This window comes from Alligator mississippiensis, chromosome 4 (assembly GCF_030867095.1).
Source record: "Alligator mississippiensis isolate rAllMis1 chromosome 4, rAllMis1, whole genome shotgun sequence".
NCBI classification, from domain to species: Eukaryota; Metazoa; Chordata; order Crocodylia; family Alligatoridae; genus Alligator; species Alligator mississippiensis.
Window position 1 is genome coordinate 120614735 of NC_081827.1, and position 22551 is coordinate 120637285.

At 43.3% G+C, this 22551-nt stretch overlaps 1 protein-coding gene across 1 annotated transcript in view; it reads right to left on the bottom strand.

The window, feature by feature from the left end:
* Nucleotides 1-6070: 6070 nt before the first annotated feature.
* Nucleotides 6071-22551, bottom strand: part of SLC15A5 (solute carrier family 15 member 5) — a 50722-nt gene continuing 34241 nt past the window's right edge. The window contains exons 7-9 of the mRNA XM_006261024.3: nucleotides 17981-18112; nucleotides 8356-8464; nucleotides 6071-6527 (exon numbers count right to left, since the gene is read on the bottom strand). Coding sequence (XP_006261086.1) covers nucleotides 6380-6527; nucleotides 8356-8464; nucleotides 17981-18112 — 389 coding nt within the window. The 3' untranslated portion in view covers nucleotides 6071-6379. The remainder of the gene's footprint in view (nucleotides 6528-8355; nucleotides 8465-17980; nucleotides 18113-22551) is intronic.

Here is a 22551-nt window from a genome sequence, read left to right on the forward strand (position 1 = left end):
CACCGATCCTCCCAACCCAAGAGCTGTTAGTTGTTGGGATGGGAGGGTGGGGGATTGAGCTCCATTTTGGAGCTGATCCAGGGAGAGAGGCTGCATCTCTGCAACCTCTTCCCTTAGCTCTGCCCCACTTCTCTCAGCCCCTGGTGCTGTCTCAGGATGGAAGGGTGGGTGACAACGCAGGGGAGGGGGGTCCATTCTGGGGTGGTGGGAGGAGGTGGATTGGAGGCCCCAAAATGGCAAGGAGGCTCCAATCTACCTGTCCCACCCTCAGGTGTCAGCTGGGCAACCCTTAGAATGAGTTCCTTCCACTCCCTTCTCCTCCTCCCATTCTGAAAACAGTGCTGGGAGCAGGACTGGATTGTGTCAGCCAAGCCCTGCTCCTAGTGAATGTGGACGGAAGTTAATGAAGGTTTTGGAGCACCTCCATCTGAACCCTCACGTAATGTAATGAGGATTCTGATTGTCACAGGATCAGGCCCTTTTAAAGTGCTCTGCAGCTGTGCACTTGCATTAGGTCACAGCTGTAGAGCACTTTCAGGGGCCAGATTGGGTACAAAATGTCACTTCTGTCTGCAAATTTTGAGAACCAAAATCACAGGCCTCTGCCATCCAACAAAACAATTTTGTTTTTTATTTCTAGAAGGTGAATAGTTTCTAGTTCTAGACTGTAGTTAGGTACAGGATCACAATTACTAGGCTGGTGTAGTACAATGGAATGCCATTTTACTCCTTCCATTATCATAGTGAAAGAATCTGTTTATTATGCTGATCCAAAACAAAAGCATATGGATGTTGTGTATTTCTAGGATTTGATGAACACAAAATTTGAAGTGTTTAGGAAACAGGTTGCATTGAGGTAAAGGAAGTTTTTTATTTTGGAAAGTTTTCTTTCACTTTCAAATGTTGGAGTGTTATAATAGTGATGATGGTCCAGAAAATGTGAGAGATGAGGATTTTTGTCAGTGATATATGTTATTGGACCAATTGCATGGTTAGGATAGACTTAGACAAGCTCTCAGCTGAAGAATGTCTTGCATTTGAATATTTGTCTACATCTATTCCAGGCATGTAGTTGGTCCAATAAAAAAATATTACCCACAAAAATTCTTGCTTCATATCCCATACAATTTGTTTTGTTTTTCATGAAGAAACTTGGTCTAAGCATTGAACTGGTGAAAGTCTGGATCAGCTTTCAAGTAATAGTGGATTCAAATAACCAAACTAGTGTAAAATGAATCTTGACAAACAGATTTGAAAGTTAGAAATACTATTGATTTTCTGCGGAATTAAATCAATTCCCACTAGGTAAAGAAGGCCAGTCCTGAGCTGTACTTGGATGTGAGGAACCAACTGATTTTCAGAATGTAGCATGCCATTTCTTCTTAGCAACTTTAGAACATGGTATTTGGGGGAAAGAAAATCAGGCAGCTGAATGATCTCCATGAGATTTGAAAAAGGTTTGAAGCTACTTAGGGTGTCCCATTATATTTCTAACATGGGAATGCTTAATAATCCCAATGTTTATTTGTCAAATTCCAAGGTTGGCTGTTATCTCCTTATCTATATATCCTCAGTGACTTCATTTCAATATAGCTTGCTTATGTTAAAAACCTACTCCACATTTTTTTCATAGATTTTTAGGGGGTTGTTAAATAGCATTTTTGGGGCACAACAGTTATCTGGAGTGCTTCTAGTATATTCATAGACATTAGGGCTGGAAGGGACCTCGGAAGATTATCCAGTCCAGCCCCCTGCCCAAAGGGCAGGAAGTCAGCTGGGGTCATAGGATCCCAGCAAGATAAGCATCCAGTTTGCTCTTGAAGGTGTTCAATGAAGGCGCTTGAACAACCTCCGGTGGCAGGCTGTTCCAGACCTTGGGGGCTCGAACAGTAAAGAAATTCTTCCTTATGTCCAGCCTGAAACGATCTTGTAGTAGTTTGTGACCATTCGACCTTGTCATCCCTTGGGGCGCTCTGGTGAACAAACGTTCCCCCAGATACTGGTGGTCACCCCTGATAAACTTGTAGGTGGCCATCAGATCACCCCTGAGACTGCGCTTTTCCAGGCTAAAGAGCCCCAGGGCTCTCAGCCTGTCATCGTAGGGTCTGCTTCCCTGACCTCTGATCATGTGCGTGGCTCTTCTCTGGACTCTCTCAAGCTTCTCCACATCCTTTTTGAATTGTGGAGCCCAAAACTGGACGCAGTACTCCAGCTGCGGCCTCACTAAGGCCGAGTACAGGGGGAGAATGACGTCCCGGGATTTGCTTGAGAAGCATCTATGGACGCAGGCCAGCGTTTTGGTTGCTTTACTAGCCGCAGCATTGCATTGCAGGCTCATGTTCATCTTGTGGTCAATGATGACCCCCAAGTCTCTTTCTTCCATAGTGCTAGCCAACATAGCACTGCCGAGCCTATAAGGATGCTGAGGGTTTTTCTACCCAAGGTGGAGAACCTTGCATTTATCGGCGTTGAACACCATCAGATTCTCGTCCGCCCACTTGCTGAGCCTGTCCAGGTCAGCCTGGATCATCCGCCTGTCTTCTGGTGTGGATGCTTTGCCCCAAAGTTTGGTGTCATCTGCGAACTTGGCCAGTCCGCTTCTGACTCCAGTGTCCACACCATTAATGAAGATGTTGAACAGTATGGGTCCAAGGACAGAGCCCTGGGGGACCCCACTGGTCACAGGATACCACAATGAGTGACTTCCATCAATTACTATCCTCTGGGTCCGACCCCGGAGCCAATTTTCCAGCCAGTGGATCGTGGAGGACCCAAGGCGACAATTGGCCAGTTTCTCCAAGAGATGATCATGGGACACCAGATCGAAGGCTTTTTTGAAGTCAAGATATATGACATCAATCTCATCTCCCTTGTCCAGGTGATAGGTCACCTGGTCGTAGAAGGAAATGAGATTGGTCAAGCAAGACCTACCCGCAACAAACCCGTGCTGGCTATCCCTTAAGATGTTGGCGTCAGCCAGTCCATTAAGGATGGCCTCCTTAATAAACTTTTCTAAGATCTTCCCCGGGATAGAAGTCAGGCTGATGGGCCTATAGTTAGCCGGATCCACTTTCCTCCCTTTCTTGAAGATAGGCACCACATTGGCCTTCTTCCAGTCTTCGGACACTACACCAGAGCGCCAAGAGTTTTCAAAGATCCGCGCTAGAGGCTGGGCTATGATGCTCGCCAGCTCCTTGAGTACCCTGGGGTGAATATTGTCAGGGCCGGCTGACTTGAAGGTATCCAGCTTCTCAAGATGTTCCTTCACAAAGTCAGCATTAATGGAGGGCAGGGGATCACCCTCACCCGGACTTCCCGGCCCTGTAGCGGGCACGGGCGTCCCATGGGGCTGATGAAAGACCGACGCAAAGTACCTATTTAATAGGTTGGCTTTTTCCTGGGCGTCAGTTGTCAGTTGCCCCATCTGGTTCAGCAGGGGTCCAACGTTGCCCCTGCTTTTCCTCCGGCTCCCCACATATCTGAAAAAGGACTTTTTATTGTCCTTGATGCTCAAAGCTAGCTGGAGTTCAGTTGCAGCCTTGGCTTTCCTGGTCAGCTCCCTACAGGACCAGACCAGTGCAGAATAATCCTCCTTGGAGGTGACTCCCATCCTCCATCCTTTGTAGGCCTTTCTTTTTAGCCTCAGGAGGTCTGCTAGGTCCCTGGAGAGCCAGGGGGGCTGCTGTGCCCTCTTGCTGCCTTTCCTCCGAGATGGAATAGACTTAGTTTGTGCATTGAGGATCGCTCCCTTGAGGAGCAACCACTCTTCTTGAACTCCCCTCTCCCTGCGGTCACAGTCCCTTAGGGCCTCACTGACAAGCCTCCTGAGCTTGTCAAAGTCGGCTTTCCTCAAGTCAAGGACTTGCGTGTTGCTGACTTGCCAGCTTTTCAGCGGATTGTGAAGGTGATCAGCTCGTGGTCGCTGTCACCCAGCTTCCCATCGATCACTAGGTCGCTGACTAGGTCATCCCCAGTAGCCAGTACCAGGTCGAGCAGCGCTTTGCCTCTCGTTGGTCCACAGACTTCTTGAGTCAGGTAGAGGTCATCCACGCATGAGAGGAAGCTCTGCAGCCGCTCAGATTTTGCTGAGCGATCCTCCCACGAGATGTCTGGGTAATTGAAGTCACCCATGACAACCATGGTCCTGGAGCAAGCTGCCTCAGCCAGTTCCTGGGCAAACTCCTGGTCAAGCTCAGGACTTTGGGTGGGAGGTCTGTAGTAGACTCCACCATTGTGTCCCCTGTGCCGTGTTCCCCATGGATTTTAACCCAGAGGGTCTCCAGCCGTCCACCCTGGTCGCCAATATCGGCTTGCAGGGACGCATAGCTTTCCTTAACATACAGAGCTACACCCCTGCCCCTTTTCTCTACACAATCCCTCCTGTACAGGGTATAGCCATCTATCCCCGTGGTCCAGTCATGGGTGGAGTCCTACCAGGTCTCCGTTATCCCTATGACATCGTAATTATTTGCACTGAGCAGGAGGATGAGCTCCTCCTGCTTATTCCCCAGGCTCCTGGCATTAGTGTACAGGCAGGCAAGTGCCCCCTGGGGGGCTCCTTCCTTGCCCACAGATTTTACCAGGGCTGGGGCTGGGGTGGGCTCCCTTGAGTGCTGTGATCCGCTGGCTTTGCAAGGATTGCTCAGAGGGCCAGCAGTGGCGGTAGTCCCCCCGTCCCCCAACGGGCTTAGTTTAAAGCCCGGTGGAGCAGGTCAGCCAGTCTGGCTGAGAAGAGCCTCCTTCCTAGGGGAGAGAGGTGGAGACCGTCTCTTCCCAGCAGCTCGCTGCCTCTCTCGCCAAAGAGTGGGCTGTGGACATGAAAGCCAAAGCCTTCCTGACGACACCAGCACTGCAGTCTTTGGTTGACCACATAGATCCTCCTGTCCCTTCTCAGCCCATAGCCTGAGACTGGGAGGATCGACGAGAACACCACCTGTGCCCCCAGACCCTTAAGCCCCGCTCCCAAATCCCTGTAGCGCCTCATGACCTGGCTGGGAGTGCTCCGAGCCGTGTCATTGGTGCCCACATGAATAAGGAGCATGGGATAGCGGTCTGTGGGTTTGAGGAGCTTGGGGATCCTCTCCACAATGTCCCGGATGCAGGCCCCTGGGAAGCAGCAGACTTGCTGGGCTAAGGGGTCGGGGTGGCAGATTGGCCCCTCCATCCCCCTCTGGAGGCAGTCTCCCACAACAAACACCTTACGTTTTGTCTTGGGGAGAGCAGGGGCGGGAGTTGCAGTTGGGCCCATGTTGCCTGTGGGGGCTGGCAACTCAGCAGGCTCTGCTGGGGCAGCAAGAGGTGCATACCTGTTGCTCAGTTCTGGTGGGGGAGGGGCCTTGGTGCAGCGGGCCTTAGGGCCCTTGACCACCTTGGTCCATGCCCCTGGCTGGACACAGCAGGAGGTCCCAGAGTCCTCCTTTTGGCTTGGAGGGAGACTGTGATCTACCCTCTGCCTCCCGGGGGAGAAGGGCCTGGCAGTATATATTTGATTAGGGAGGTATTTTGAGGTTATTTCATTAACTGTAGTTCTGCTTAACTCTTGTGTAGCACTTCTGCAGTAGATCTCAAATTGGGCATGTCTGTATGTACATTAATGCACTGTTCCTAATGTGCATTAAATTTAGTACCTCCAATGTGAGGTACTAAATTAAAGCACATTATGCTGCCCTAATGTGCAGTAGTGCAAGCGCAAGCTTTAGGTGATGCTTAATGCACAGTAGCCTATTCTACTGCATATTAGCATAATAGCACATTTTATGCACTGCTTTAATGTGCAGTAGAATAGGCTACCACACTTTAAAGCACATTTGTAGACATGCCCAAAGTGATTTTTCAGAGGACATCAGTACCATTATCCCCCTTTTTTGCAGGTGGGAGAACTGAGATAAAGAGAGAGAAAGTGATTTGCTCATAGTCATTCAATGGGCCAATAACAGATCTCTTGATTGCCAATTCAAACCAGCATCAGGAGCACTGACTCCTAACAAGATTTTTTTTTAAATCATTTAGTCATGTTGCTCAGTAATTTGCTAAACAATTTTATATGTTACTTTATTCAGTTCAAGCCATTGCTGAATACAAACATATGTTAACACATTATTACATAATCCTTTACTAATTAAAAAGTTTTATCCTACAGCCACTCTTCTCATGAAACTCTCATTGGCTACAATGGGAGTTACACCAACATAACAATTATAGGATAAAGCCCCAGCAGTTGTGCTTATCTGTGATACCTGGTAAAAACGTAATATAACAAATCAGCAGTACTGCTCAGGTACATCAAATACATAGGCAGTTTCATTTTTTAAAAAAATGCCAGATGCCTTACTACAGAAGAGCACCCTAATACTATGTCTTCTATTTAAGGGTAAAAATATTACAGGAATGTCTCCATAGGAGACAAAGTAGAAGTAGTTTCTAGGACACTGTCATAAAATTTGAGATTCTTTTCATGCTGCAGAAGTTTCTCTTGCAGACTACTTCCTCTGAACCCTTTGGCATATTCTTGATGTAGATTGCTGTACCTGTGGTGAATGGGAGATAAGGGAGGGAATAGAGGATGGGGGTGGGGGTGGGGTAGGAATAAATAAAATGAGACTGTTTAGGATTTACTCAGCAACTGGTTAATTGTTACCCTTCCCTTCCCTCAGTTTCCCTGTTAAACTGGGATAATGACAAGGACCTTTGTACAGACCTTATGGGTCTTTCAAAGCCATGTTGTGAAAAATCATTAACTTTTTTTATTTACAGCTTGGCTGCTGAACAGAATAAATGTATTTAGCATTGACTCTAAATATTTTTCCCCCAGATTTTCTCATAAAAAGTGAAAAACAGAAAACCAAAATCATTCTGGCTCTTACAGTTTCATTTCAGTTTAAAATGAAACATTTCTTTTGTTGCCCAGGAGTTTAAACGCATTTAAAAAAAAATTTAAAAATGGTTCAATTTTTTATTTCAAAACAACATTTCATTTCAAAGGTCAAGCTTTTGAAATTGTATGGAACTGTCTTCTAGGGCATTATCAAAACACTTTCACAAAATATGAATATCATTATCCCATCCTAGTTATATTTTTTTTATTAACATCCCATTTTAGAGAGGCCAAAACGGAGGTAAGCAGAGGAGAAAATTATCTATTCGTGGCTAGAACTGGAGATAGTATCCAGAATAGATGCCCTATATTAGGAACTAGATATTACTATTTCCTGGGATTAATTCAGAATTGGATTACCATATTTTCTCACAAACTGCATGCCTAAAATAAAGTGTTCACCTATTTTTGGAAGGCAGAATGTAGGAAAAAAAAATCTATGGTCAACTGTGTGACAGAGCAAGCCCACCTGGACACTCTGGGTATGTCCAGACAAGCATGGATGTATAGTATACAGCATCACAGACATCTGCGGTGCCACATACTACACATGTCACACATGCAGGCATTCCTTGCACTGCTACTTTGCAGCATGGGTGGAGGGAGTTTAACTCCAGGAAATTCTGAGGTCAAAAAAACCCCACGCCTAAACGAAGCAGTGATGCATGCGGCAGCAGCACCCACAACCCCAAACCAGGGCCTGGCTGGCTCCCTGGAGTCAGGCTCCCTGCTGGAAGATGGCTGTGACTGCAATTCCCAGAGGCCCAGGACCCCAAGTAAGGCAACTGCCCGTTAGCATAGGGCATTCCTTAGGGATGAAGAGCAGTGGCACAAGGTTGTGCCACTGCTACTTGTCCCCGGGGGAAAACACATCCCCACTCATGGGGAAATGCCTTCTATGTATCCAGGAAGCATGGGATTCCAGGAAATAATCTGGGTGAGGCAGCAGGACAGCAACAAGGCTAGGTCCCAGACAGGCAATAGTAGGATTGTTATTTTTTAGTTCCTTACATGAATTCCTGTAAATAATCAATTGTTTCTTCTACACCACAAGCTTCATCAAGATACTGGAGACTGAAGGTGGCTGCTCAGTAACCCACAACCAGTTCAGTGTCTCTTCATCCAAAAGGTACTCCCTCCCCAGTGGCTGTGAACACTGGACTCCCATTCCCTGCTTTTATAGGACATCAGTACCATTAGCATCATTTTGCAGGTATGGGAATGGATGGTTGTAGGTATGCTTAAAGAACTTTCATAACTGGGGCAAACTATATCTATTTAGTTTTTAATCTTATTGCCTCAGTCAAGTTACTGTCAAGCCTCTTCTTTTCAAGGGAGAGGTGAAAACTCCTGAACTATGATCCCTGCATGGTAGAGGACTGGATGATTACTAAAGCGATAACAGACTGAAAGCTAATTTGTAATTTTCATGAGAGATCCTACACATACTAAAAAAGAAGAATCAGTTCTCTTGTTCTTACCGATGTGAAATGGTCCAGAACCCCAAGGTATTCACCATCATTAAGGAAGCCAAGAAGAAGAAGAACCTTTCCAATTTACCTTCATGCAGTAAGTGTGGGAACCAAATACCTGTTGTTGAAGCAGACATTTGAAGAAGAGTGAGTTTTTTGCTTGGCTAAGATATAGATCATGTAAACAGTTGCCGAAAAATATGCTTGTGTAAGACCAAGGAGATACCACAACAATGATGGTTGTTTGGAACTTGTGTTGATACTTACCTGGCCTCCATTATGACCATATTTGAGCAACCCCTGCTCTTTAACGTATCCGTTATCTCAGTGTTAATGAATAGGAACCAGTCATAGTCAAACTAAACAATTTCCCCAAGATCTGAGGTGGAACAGGATACAGAGTCCTGGGCTTCATTTAGCACCCTATCCTTCATAATCATCTCTTGTGTGTGTTGTACATATAATAACTTCATTAAAATTGCAATTATGCACTCACAATTTATGGTATTCCAGAAGGTCCCTCCATTCAGACCTGTTGTGCAAAATAGAGAAACATAGAGCCTTTCACTACCTATTTACATACTGTTTTTCTTCCCCTGCAGATCTCCTGCCTCATTGGGTACACTATACAGGCTAGATGCTGCTCACTGATTGAGCAGCTATTCAATATTTCATTTTATCCTAATTGGATAAAACCTCAATCAAGTGTTCAAGAATGAGTAGAGAGGGGTGACCTTGGAGCAACTTTCCTGATGCATTGCCCAGGGCTCTGAAAGCACAAACACTCTTCCCCTTAAGAGTTTGGCAACAGTGTGCCAATGACATTTCAGCAGTTCAAATTCCATCCATCAAGTGCAGTGCCACGTATGAAGCCCACAGTCTTCCCTCCTACCCGCACAGTGTTTAGCTTCATTACTTCTTTATTTTAATAGTTCTCCTCTTCCCACAAGATGCATCATGTACATCGCAAGTGCAGGAATAGATTTCCTATGGTATGTGGCGACTGTAGAGATTAGGGTGCACAGGGGGAAGCCAGACATCGGTTAAGATGGATTTTGAGCAGTTCAGTCCTTGAGGGATGATCAAACATGGCAAACACAAAAACAAAATGAAACGAGGAGTGACAGAAGAACTAGAACACAACAAAGCTCTACAGGACAGCATCAAGTCCTCCTAATTAGGAGCATAGCCTATTTATTCGCAAGAGGAGGAGAAAAGCACCTTTCTGTACTCTCCCAAGTCTCTGTGAAATCCTTTAGCTTTATAAAGCAAATACTCTCCACAGGTCTTTGCTTAAAGGGAAAGGGGGAGGGAAGGAGAAATAACCTTTCCTTTTATTGCTCTACTGTAGGAGCCTAATGGCCTTAATTGACCTTAGTATCTATTGGCATTCTAGGGTGGTTTGCAAGAGCTGCTTAGTCTAATTAGAAAGAGAAAAGAGAGGAAACAACTGTACAGCTCAGGAGAGTGGCCAGTGAAAAGAATAAAAAAGAAAAAGGATCCATGCTTTTCTCTTTCTCATACACTTTCATTCGTGCCTAAGGGTAGTAAATTCCTCACTCTCCAAATAAGCAGTCACTCTTCGATCTCTCTGGATCAATAGGGAGCAACTGTAATCAGTAGAGCAGTTTTCTGTGATTTCTCCCCCAGACTTCGGTTCACAGAGTGATGCCTGTGCCTGTCACGGAACAGCATCACCTCACCTCAGCATGTGTGGTTCTCTTCAGAGCATTATCTCAGAACTAGCTTTAAAATGTATCATTTAACATTGTCAGTTGACTGAGCTCCTAGGTACTATAACTTCATTTTAGTGGCTTATAAACTTTTACTGTCATAATTCACAATCAGGCAGTTTTTCATTTTACATCCCCCAGTGGCCAATAGAACTCAAGAAGAGAGACTGTGTATCTGATGAAAGGGAAAGCAAGCATGGGGTTCTGTACTACAGCTTGTCAAAGCAGAGTTCACACTGTCTGTTAGATTATTTACATCTGCTGGTCTAACTATATGAGCAGCAGGAGTTGCATAATGGAACTCAGTTTACAATGGATTCTGAACAGAAAATATCCACTTAAAATACTACTGAATTATTAAAAAAAAAAAAAAAAAAGACTCTTGTTCTACCTCTATGCATTACAATCTGTTGCTTCCAAAAGAAGAGTCTAAACACTGAGTACCTCAAGATTGCTTTAGTGCTGGTGACTGGCACCATATAATTAGTACTGGAGATAAAAGCCTTCTATTTATGAGCAAAAGTATACTGTCAAGCAGCATGAGCTAATAGATAGGATACTGGACTAGGATTTGAGATGTGGATCCATTCTATACCCTGCCCCAACCTCCTCTGTTACTTAGACCCAGAGAAAAGTGACTTCATCATTTTCCCCACTCCCACCCCACTTTCCCATTTTGGTCTCGGATAGCTCTTAACACAGTGAACATTTCTATATCATGGCAGCGGTGTTTTCTGACACCAAGGGGATGATGGAACCTCAAAATGCTCTGCCCACCCGAATACGCAAACATACTCCGAACCAGAAATGCATCTGTGTGGTTGCTGTGCCCCTCCTCAAGCCTTCAAGGTTTCAGTTGGCCTGCAAGCAGACCTTGGAGATGAACCCATAGCAGCCTCACTAGTGAATTTCCCAGCTCTGGAGAACACCAGCAGAGTCGGGTGGACAGGGTGTGAACAGAGCCCTTAGCGCCAGGACATGCCATTGCTGCAGTATAGACAAGTCCAGACAGACCCAGATCTCCCATGAGGCCTTCGGAAGATAGCTCCCAGTACTGGTTAGAGATAATATGGGCTAACCTACATACTAGAAACGCTATATCTGCATTAGGAGCAGGGTAAACCAGCCTAGGTGGAGCACCAGGCTAATACGGTTTTGACTGCTTCTGGTACCTGAGTGATCTCAGATGGCTTACACTGTCCCATGTAGATACATGCACAGCATAGTGCAAGTCACCATCAACACAACAAAGGCACAGGACAAGATTTTTTCAACCTAGAATTAGGTTTAACTTTAGAGATTAAAAAACAAAAAGTTGCATCTTCAGGGCTGAAAAAAAATACTCCGGACCCCTAGGCAAGCCAGGAAAACGCTTCACTTTATACAGCTCTGCTCCTGGATCATAGCCTCAGCTCTACTCCAAGTGGGAGCAGAAGTGAGGCTTCCTTCTCTTTCTCTGGCTGCTAAAAAGGAGGTTCTCTACTGTATTAGGAGGCTTTCTTGGTTGAAAAGTACCAGTGCAGCACTAGCAGCAGTCTGAATCAGTCAAATCTGTTTTTAAGTTTTATTTCAATGAAAACAAATTCTTAAACTAAACATTTTCCATGGAAAGTATCCAGTTTGAACAAGAACAACAACAAAACAACAGACCTTTTGGGAGGGTTTTTTTTGGAGAAAAATCTGAATTTTCCACACCCCCCCCTCCTTCCAAAAAACTTAAAAGTTTTACAGCATATTCCTTTTCCACTTGCACCAGCCAAAGCCATTTACTACAGTGTGTCTCTAGGACTCTCAAAGCAATGGGACTAGCTAAAACTATTGAGTAGCAAGGGGCAGCTCACCTGCTAAGAGATGTTGTTTCACACTGTCTGAAGTCAGGCATCCCTCCATGGATTACAATCATGTTATATTTTCAAGATTTTATTCTAGACCATGAATACTAGATAACCTAATAGCTCTTTTTTATTTTTTAGTTTATACTTTTGTTTTAAGTGGAAGCCAAGTGTCTTATAAATCACAGGAAAAATGTGACCCAATACCCTAGACACTGATGGCCTACAGCAGGGGTCAGCAACCCCTGGCATGCATGCAGAGCATGGCACGCAAGGCCATTTTGTTTGGCACACCACTGCCAGCCTGAACTCTAAGCAGCTGCTGCCAGCCATGGAGCCCAGGCTACTCCCAGCAGGCGGCTGGGAGGCTGCTAGCCCTGCTGCAACAGACCGGGCTCTGTGGGCCGGCTGCAGCTGGGAGGCTGCAAACAGCTGCTCCGGACTCCAGCATGTCAGCACTCTGGCACTTTCCAAGGTAGACATTGTGGTTTTTTTGGCACTCTGGCCAAAAAATGTTGCCTACCCCTGGCCTACAGCATCTATGCCTGGATCCAGCGGTGTGTCCATGTTGAGCTAATCTGTGGTTTTTCTATTAGATTTGACAACAAAAGTAGAAGTTATAGGGGTTGTCCTGCCGTTACTTGTTCACTGGGAATTAAGCCTCTGCCACATGTTCATTCAATAGCACAATGGGATGTGATTCCTGATTCTAACAATCATGCCTCTTGCCATGCCACATGTACCTGGCAGAAAGCACAATTTTGGGATCATAGATTCATAGATGTTAGGGTCGGAAGAGACCTCAACAGATCATCGAGTCCGACCCCCTGCATAAGCAGGAAAGAGTGCTGGGTCTAGATGACCCCAGCTAGATGCTTATCTAACTTCCCCTTGAAGACCCCTATCATGGATCAGATTCTAGTCGTACCACTACTATTTGCCAGTTCAGTGGGAGTTTGGGATTATAATCGTGGACTCCCCCTGTAGCAAACTGAGCTGAGCCAACAATCAGCTGATCATCATCTCCAGTCCTGGGACCACACAGGGGCCAGCTCAAGACTGGTACAGCTGACTGTTGGCCCCAAACCCAGGACTGCACCAGAAAACTTCAACAAGCTCTGGCTACCCTTCCACATGTTCAATTTAAGGCACGATGAAAACCTCTCATAAAAATGTTACACATGTTTTGAGGACAATTTTAGTGGCTGATTTCCCATTTTGTCATGTCATTAATTCCTTAAATATGTGGCAGGGTTACTATTTATGGTACAATTAACAGGTTAGCTGTGCCTTAATTGCAAAGTCTGTCAGGGGCTTTTTAGGCTCACACCTCACAGTTCCATGGTTTCCTAGATTATTCCAACATGAAAATTCTCAATTGGTAATTTGCACTGTTAAACATTATAAGATATCTCTTGATATTGTAAGGATTGTTTCCTTTTAGGTTTGGTGAATTATTTATGGAAGTTCAGATAATACAGTGGTAGGAGGCCATATTTAAAAACAAATAAAAGTGAAAAGATGGAGCCTGGCCCTGCATATAGACAGGTAAAGACTGTGTTGGACAGGAGAGCTTGTTGCCTTCCTACTCTATGCAAAACTCAGGCATAAGTTAGTCCTTGGATTATCCTGAACTCAAGGATGACCTGATACTTGTGCCTGCAAAATGGCCAGGAAGAAAGAGGACCACATTAACACCATCTCAACACAAGTCAGAAGGTCTATTTGGGCACAGAGAAAAGTTGATGCTGTTTTTGTAAAGTGAAGTGAGTATCCTGGACACTTACTTCTAACCTATTACTAAGGCCATAAGTTTGAAAAAACAACAACACAACAACAACAACGAAGCACATCAGCATTAGTTCTTCACCTTGAAATTTAAAATCTAAGAGCTTCAGATCTCCATTAGTCAGTTCATCTTGTTATAGGATGTATTAAACCCCAGTACATACTGCTTTCTATTGTTATTTATTAAATAGGCATCAGTGGACACTGCCATCTGGACTGCAAGAAACATCCTTTTGCTGTTTCATATTTTGGTACTTATTATCACACAATAAGTTAGAACCCATATGCGAGAAAATTGGTACCAAAGATTATAGCAGAAAGAAAATCTGGGCCAATTTCCTTCATTTTGACCCTTTTCTCCCATCATATATTTACATTAATACTTATAGAGAAACTTATTCTGAAGTGATTAGCATAGGAGGACAGGTTTTGTCTTGCATCTCTTCCATTAAAATGTTAGGAGAGGTAAAAGATCCAAAAGAAATCAGTTTCCCAGCTTGTACTGAAAATATCACTGTCACCCGTCATCTGTTTGCACTCGTCAGATTTCAAAAAGTCTTATTTTATCATATTCACACCATCCTCCATAGATGCGTAAAAATGATTAATGCAGCCTAGACTCTCTGTGACTGATATATGATCAACTTTGCCAATAAAATCCTGTAAGTTAGCGACATGAAGCATGATCCAAAAAGGTTTAAGTAATTTAATCAACACCTTTCATGCCCAGCAGTGTAATTCACATAATTAGATCCTCCAAGATGATAAAATATGTATGTCCTGAATGACTTCAGAAGAGTCTAGATTCCATCTAAATTAGGGATGAGGGGACCCCAAAATAATTTAGGTTTAGGTTTCAGTAATCCTGACCTATAGCACATTGTGTAGCAAAACATTCTTACGATGAACCTTGCCACAAGTTACAACAGCATGATTTACATGTCAACCCCTTAATTGCAACAGAGCACAAGTTTGGTCATCAGAACCCAATCTAAATGCTCTTTGATTAAGTAGGTTTAAAAACATCCATTTCAAGCTATTTTGTTTTCCCCAAATCCCAGGCCTTGTTCATCTACTGGTTGTTTTACAAACTTCTGTAGATTGCCTTAAAAATAGAGCTTAAAATTCTGAGGGAGGGAGGCATGGCTGGCATCAATGTTGGTGAACTGACACTGGCTGAATTGCTGTTAACATTTAAAGGAGGCCACACTGGCAGAGATTTGGAAGTTTTTGAAGGGTTTTTTTTGGGTGGGGGAGAGGGTTTTTTGTTTGTTTGGGGTTTTTTAAGTAAAGAGGACTACTTTTCTTATGTTACTTATTAATATGAGCACAAAAGAAAGTGACCAAGAACTACATCAGAGTATAAGGCCTAGTACAACCAGTCTAATCATGCAGATGAAATGAAATAGATTGGAAAAAGGGACCTTGTTTTCATTATTACTAGAAAGAGCAGCACAACAATGACGGAACTGCAACATAAGTTTTGAAAGCATTCCCTCTGAAACCAGGCAAAACCCTATCTTCTAGTATTACTCTATACTCAGCTCAAAAGGTCTGCACATTTTATAAACAAGCCTAGCCCATTTCACGGGTGATCATCATCAAAATTTGGCTGAAGTGAGGAGAAAATACTGGAGCATTTCTGTGCCCAGTTAAATATGTAGTGACAAGAGATTCAACATTTTAAAGATAAGGTAAATGTTAATGCATCATTCCAGCAGTGGCCACTGGAAATAGGCAAACTGGTGTTGATGAACAGAGGATGCAGTAGAAGAGCTTCCAATGAAACTCATTTTAGAATGAAATCCTGAGGCACTGGGAATGCCTCACTCACATGAAGATGAAGGAAGTCTTATATCTGATAAGGACAACAGGATTCCATTGAGGAGATTTTCCCTTAATTTCTCACCATGGTTTCTCATAATCAAAGTTTGGATAAGAATTCGTCTCTGAGTAATCACACTTTTGAGAGCAAACTGTAACTGACCCACTTCTGAGAAACACAGTTATCCTTGTGGAGCAGTCATTTGGAGTAGCTGTGAGTCATTCACTCATGGGAATGATAATTTCCATGATGGAGGCAAAAACATGGATCGAGATTTTTCAAAGGTAGCTAGGGGATTTAGCCATGTAACTCCTATAAAAATGAAAAACTTAAGTGACTAAGCCAGGGGCAGGCAGGGCAGGGAGCTGCTCCAGGGCTGGAATCTTGCAGTGGTGACAGTGTGGACCGAAACAGGGGCACAGCTGTGATCCACTGCCCACATGCCTTGGGCAGGACCATGCAGGCAGTGGATTGTGGCTACGTCCCAGCTGTGGACCATGTGGTCACCACTGCAAGATCTCAGCCCCGGCCACGGAACAGATCCATGAATGAAAAACAGGCAGGGGTGTACAGGGAGTGGATCATGATTCTGCCTTTGACCCCAGCCTTTCGCTGTCACTGCTCAGTGATCCCTATCCCAGGTAGGGCCCTGCCTGCTCCTGGAAGTGCCTCCCCACCTGCCTGCAGCCTTATTTTGTCCCCCGAGTCATGTGCCCTGCCCATACAGGTCTTGGCCAGTCTCCATTGGGACCCCAGGATTGCTGGGTGAGGACAGCACGAGGCTGTGGTCCGGGTCAGACCTGTGATCCACTCCCTGCACACCCCTGCCTGTGAAACCATTACAGGGGTAAGCAAGGAGCAGATCATGGGTCTTCCCTGGGCCCCAGCCCTGCACTGCTACTGCGCTATGATCCCACTCCCAGTCCCAGCTCCACTTGCCCATCCCATTCCCAGATGCTGCTCCCTTCCCACCTGTAGCCCCATCTCAACCCCCCGGCCATGCATGGGAGTCACTTAGGGAGTTTTGGTGAGCTGTTGCGTGGGGGGGGGGGGAGGAATGGGAGGAGAAGATACTGACCCCCAAGTGGCCCTCTGGCCAAAATATTTGCCCACCTCTGGACTAATATTTCCTGACATTTATTTTCACTGCTATACACTTTTTGGTTGCATTGTCTGCCAGATGAAGTCTATAAGAAATGCAACTTAAACCCAATACAGCTCTGAAAATTTGCATCTATTTTAATTACAGGTTTATTTTGATTAGATTCAGCAGCAGCAAAATGTAAACAAAGAGTAATTTTGTGTAAGGTTGACCACGTTTGTGAAAATGAAGCAGTGAGAGGAACTTACTGTTTCAAACACAGTAACCATCTATTTTGTAGGTATAAACAGAGGAGCACCTAGCTTCTAAGGCACTCCCATTTTTTTTAAATATACACATAAAACAAAACTCCTACATACTGAACTGCATCCAATAACAGCTCATCAGGTAAAAAGGAAAAAAAAAATAAATAAAATTACCTGCTAAATTCCCCCTGCAACATGTCCTACCTCAGAGAAATATCCAGCAGTTCAGACTAACAATAAATATTGGTTCAATCTGCAAAACTGGGTCAAAAACACAATGAGAATGGCTTCTCTGGGAATTTTTGTACTTTTCTGAATGGGATGGAAATTCTGCAAAAATATCTTGTTGCAAAATATTGGTATATTGGGTAGGAGTTGTGTATGAAAAATGAAACACCTCCAATTGCGGTCAGCAAAAATACCTGCAGAGTGAAGTTCTATTTTTGACTAAAGGTGGCACAATGTAGGCTTGCAGCATTTCGTTAAGAGTTATTGTATTAATTTTAGAGGCTCTATGGCTGAAATCAAAGGTTTTTAGATTCCTAAGTTTTACTGCTATCAGTGAGAATCAGAATCCCTAAGGATCTGGGATTCTGTGGCTAAATCCCCTCACCAGCACTGAAAAATGTCAGGCTAACCTGTTTTTCCTTGCCCTCAAGCCTATATTGAGGTAGGGAAATACATATTTGAGAAATGTATCTTCCATGTTTCCTTCTGAACCTCTTCTAAAATACTGAACACATTTTCATAACTATTTAAATTATTCCTAAGTATACATGGATGGTGCATGTATGTGTGTGCTGCGAATTCTAGTGGGTAAAGGATGCTTGATGGCCAATTTATTTTTCATGATTTCAGAAAAGAATGCATGGGGCTCCTCGCAAGATGGCATTCCCTAATTACTCCACCTATCAAAAGTAAGATGACTCATTAAAATTTGATGAATACAGCTGCAAGTCTATTTCCTATCTTAATTCTATCTTAATTGTGAAAGCAAATCAATAAAACTTTGGCAGCTACTCGTATGCTGTTACATGCTTCCCCAAATCAATAGTCAATAGAATTAGACAACTGTGTTCAGAAGCACACAGCACAAGCACATTCCTTACCTTGAGAGCCTGCATGTGCTGTCTGAACAATGAAAGCTCCCATAAAACAGCCAGCTCCATTGAAGAGGGTCAAAAAATGCATGGAGATCCCTCGAATTCCATCTGGCACAAGCCTGAATGACAGCAGGGAACCTTTGCAAAAGACAGTTACAAGTTGTACAAGTTAATAATGTCACTGGGTGGCCAGAAGAAAGGTAAAATAGAAATGAAATTACTTGGGAAAGACAAAACCCCAATCCTACATTCACCATATTCATATATACTTTGCAACCTGCTTACTCTGGAAAGCAGCTGTACTTATTAGAATGTACCCCTTCAGTGGGGCATTGAGTTAACTTAAGGCTACTTTAACTGAACGTTATAGCACCCCGAATCAGTCACCTCATAAGAATAATACTTTCCATGTATATAGCACTTTCCATCCAACCATTTCAATATCTTACAGCTTAGTCTAAAACCTCACATGGTAAGTAAGTGCCACAGGAAACAGGCACAGTGAAACTTGTCTACAGTAGGGTTTTGTTGGCTCCAGCAGCAATCCAGCTCTATTAGCATTAGCAATAATGGGAGTGCTAATGTAGATAAGGCTCTTATGATTAGTGTTTGGAATGGTGTTTGAATGTGTGTGATATATTAACAATTTCTAAATGTCTTCCAACTTCATTAATGTTCCCAGTGATGATGGGCAAAGATGCCTCTTTGGGATTTTTTTTTTTAATTTTCCCTTACTCACATCCCCAAAACCCCTAATGTAAACACTGATCCTCCAGCCTCTCAGAAATGGTACTGTGGGTTTTAATGCTCACCCTGATGCTCCTAGCACAGTGATCAGAGGCAGGAGAAAGTAAAAAAGTTCAAAACCATGGATGTGATAATAGCAGTGGGTAGCACCCCCGGAACAGCTTTACACACTCACTTCTGGGATTGGTACATATGGGCAGGTGTGGGTGGTCAGGGCATACACAAGAGTAGCCCTTCCCAGGAGCACTGGAAGTGTTAGAAATACCTGTGTGTCTGATGCAAATGCAAATCTTGGCTAACAGTGACCTGAATTCTTTCCAATCCAAAAGTTGCTTTAACAGGCAGTCGCTGCCCGCTGGTAGGTAGCTGATCATCTGCCTTGTATTTTTTGTTTTTACAATGTTTAAGTAGTTGTACCTTTAATCTGAAACCTAGAATAACTACAAAACTAGTCAAGTAAACCAAACTGAAAGCTTGTAATATTATTAACATTCAATTATGGCAAGGGTGCAGATAGTTAGTCCATGTGATTTAGCCAAAGTTAAAAGAGGGACTTACTTTCTCCTGGACTTTGATGCATACGGGGGGAAAAAAATAAAACTAACTTTCACAATGAAAAGCAAGATGAAGTCATCTACCAGATTGTTTGTTGTTGGTTACAGACTTCTGCCTTATTAGAATTTGTTTCCTAGATTTCTTCCCTAGCTGTTTGTTCTCTTTGGTGTCACTCTTCATCTGTGGCTAAAGTCTCTAGTTTCCCTAATCATGTATTTTTGAGGTCCTTCTGTATCCATTTTTATCAGCTCAAGGTCTTTCCTTTTCAGCCTGTCCCATCTCTATCGCTTAGTGGAGATTGCTGCAACCTTCATGGAAAGAATTCATGATGAGATAGCTGCTAAAAGGAGATCCTAGTTTCACATTTGGCTACATGACTCATCACTATTCAAATCACCCCCCTCCCCATCTTTAATTGGCAAGTGCAAATGAAGGTTTTGAACAAAGAAGTTAGGTTAAAAAACTGAGTTTTGAGTGGCACTTTTACCGCAGTCAACAGTGAAAGCAGAATTGAGTCAAGGGGGTGTCCATGTGAGAGGGGAGACTAGATCAATTAAGTGCAGGGTGTACTATAATGGAAGACTATAGTCTGAGAAATTATAAGGCCAATGTCCTAAATCTAAACACTTTTGTGTTGTACACTGCCTTCATGTCGAGCCCCAGAGTGCCTCTAAAAAGCATGCCCTACTTGCTCCCAGCTCCACCCATACCAAATTTTGGAAATAAGACCATCTATCTGCCTTAGTGTGCTGCTAAGCATGCCCACAGAGTTCTCTCAAACTCCGTCTTGAGCGTACTTATTGGCATGTGTTAGGGCCTTCTACAGCAGCTAAATGTCCCAATTTCTGGAAGTCAGCCCACATGGAATAGGAGGGAGTTGGCAGGGACTTCATAGCAAGTCCAGTGATGCTGAAAAGGCAATGTAGATAAACCCTAGGATCTTCAATGGAACCACCTCCCTCACCCCCCCCCCTTTTTTTTTAAGCCAAGAGGAGAGGCAATAAGCATATATCCTAGCTGAATTCAGCTGAGGTGATTGCATCCCACTTACCTAAAATATTCTTGCTGTTTCAACTGCATACTGCATTCTTAGCTTCTCCCAGAGATCAGATGCAGACATTACACTTTTACAGGTATAAGAGATCAGAAACCAGTTTATATCCATAACAGAGCAGAAGTTTGGTGCACACAGACTAGTTTAAAATTGGTAGAACCTGATCTAAGATTTTCTCCCCACCACCAAAGAGTGAACGTACGTTCTCTTCACTACTGATCTAAACTACGCTGCTTACAGAAAACCGTGTAACTTAGAATGATTCCACCTTAGGCTTTTTGAATATCTGTACCTAGCCACAGTGGTGTTGTGAGCTATTGAACAGCTACTTCATTACACCATAGAGATTACTTAATTTCTTCAGTGAGTGAAGTGATCCCCAATATATCCCTTAATTAACAGAGCTGATTTTTAGGAGTCTCGTCATTTGCAAAGAACTTTGAACCACTCAGGCATAAAGAGTATGTCTATATGTCACTGTGCTTTAGTACTTGGAAGTACTAAAGCACGGTGTAGTACAGGTGGTTACTGCATCAGACACTGCAGAAGTGGTAACTGTTTGTTTAACAAACCAGTCACAGTAAGCAAGTGCGGTATTTACAGAAGAACAAATATGAAGGGTTAGGAGAGGCGATTGCTCCAGGCTGTAATTTGCTACCAACACCCCCTTTCCTCCAGCATAATCCTGCAGCAGAGCAGTCTCCTCTTCCCTATTGTGTATACCTCAAAGTTTTTGGAGAGGTACAACAAACAAACAACACCCCCCCCCTCCCCGCCCCTCAAGTCTGATGGACAATGTGAACTAGCTTAGATTCTTCCTCTAAAGTAGCTACATTGTCTTGAGTTTAGATTTTGCCATGTGTGAATTTATGAGCAAGGGGTGGGCATGCTTCCTCGTGCTTCTATATATCCTTGCTCTAGTTTTTGCTTTCCATCTTTTCAGGTCTTTAGCCATGACTATCAAAAATATTTTAAACATAGTTTAGTATTTTAAAGATCTGACGAATTTAACATGTTATAAACCATCAAACAACAAATACTCAACAAAGGAATATTTCTTTGCAGACTTGAAATTACCCCACAAAATCTCTGAGATTATAAATAACCCTAATGGCACTGCCACATAGAACTAATTTGTAACAACACTTTTAGAATTATTGCTGAATAAAGCTATAGGTAGCCATGGATTCCTTGCAGAATTCTTTTTCCTACTGAACTGATTCAGGGCTTGTACTAACCTGATCCCAGCAGGAATACTGTATCAAACTGGCAGCCTACAACCCAATTTACATCTAAGCTTAGTTTCTTTGTTTAGTTGTAAGAGTGGTTGAACTTTGCAACGTTGAGGGCAAATGGTAGGATTTAGAAGAGCACTAAAAATGTTGAACTGCGTTGCAGTCACAGTAAATATAATCACTGGGTTTGCATCCTTAACAAAGGAATAATCATTTCCTAATTTCACTCCTTTTTCTGCACCTTGGAATAAAAATGGCCACTGTGGGCTGCTTGGTTCATGCTTGGTATAGTCATTTCCACAGAAATACTCTCTTAGAAGATGGGTACAGGAACAAATTGCAGGATAAACTAGGGTGCGAATATATCATAAGGTTGCAGACATATTATAACTGCTTACGCATTCTCTTTCACCCTATAGAAGCTCTTTCCTTGATGAAACAAAGGTAAGCTTCCTTAACATTAAATCAATGGTTTTTCAGTTTCTTTTATAAAAAGCCTAGGAAATTAAAAAAATAATTAATGAATATTAAGTTTGCAACATCTCAGAAACCTCTGAAATTTTCATTCAGTCCTCTGGTGGATATGCACTGGGACAGTTAAATACCTGAATGCATCCCACAAGTCCTCTTCTGCATGTAGTACACAGGATGGACTGAAAACTTGCTAGCATGTCTTCAATTTAAGACTTTTACTTTTTGCCATATTAATGTCTTTTAAATATGATTTTTTATATAATTGACATAGAGAAGTCAGTCTGGCAACAGATCTATCTGTTAAAAGTAAAAAGAGACAAGACCACAAGACTCTCTTGCAGCAAGACAATGTATAGGACATAAATATATTGTCTAATGGGAGTACTGATGTCTTCAGGAGCCATAGGGACGTAGCATATCAAACCAAACCCTCATTTTGAGCACTCAAAAATTGAAATGCCCAGAATTAATGTACACCTCTAAACATTTCTGTCTTAATCCCACTTCATATT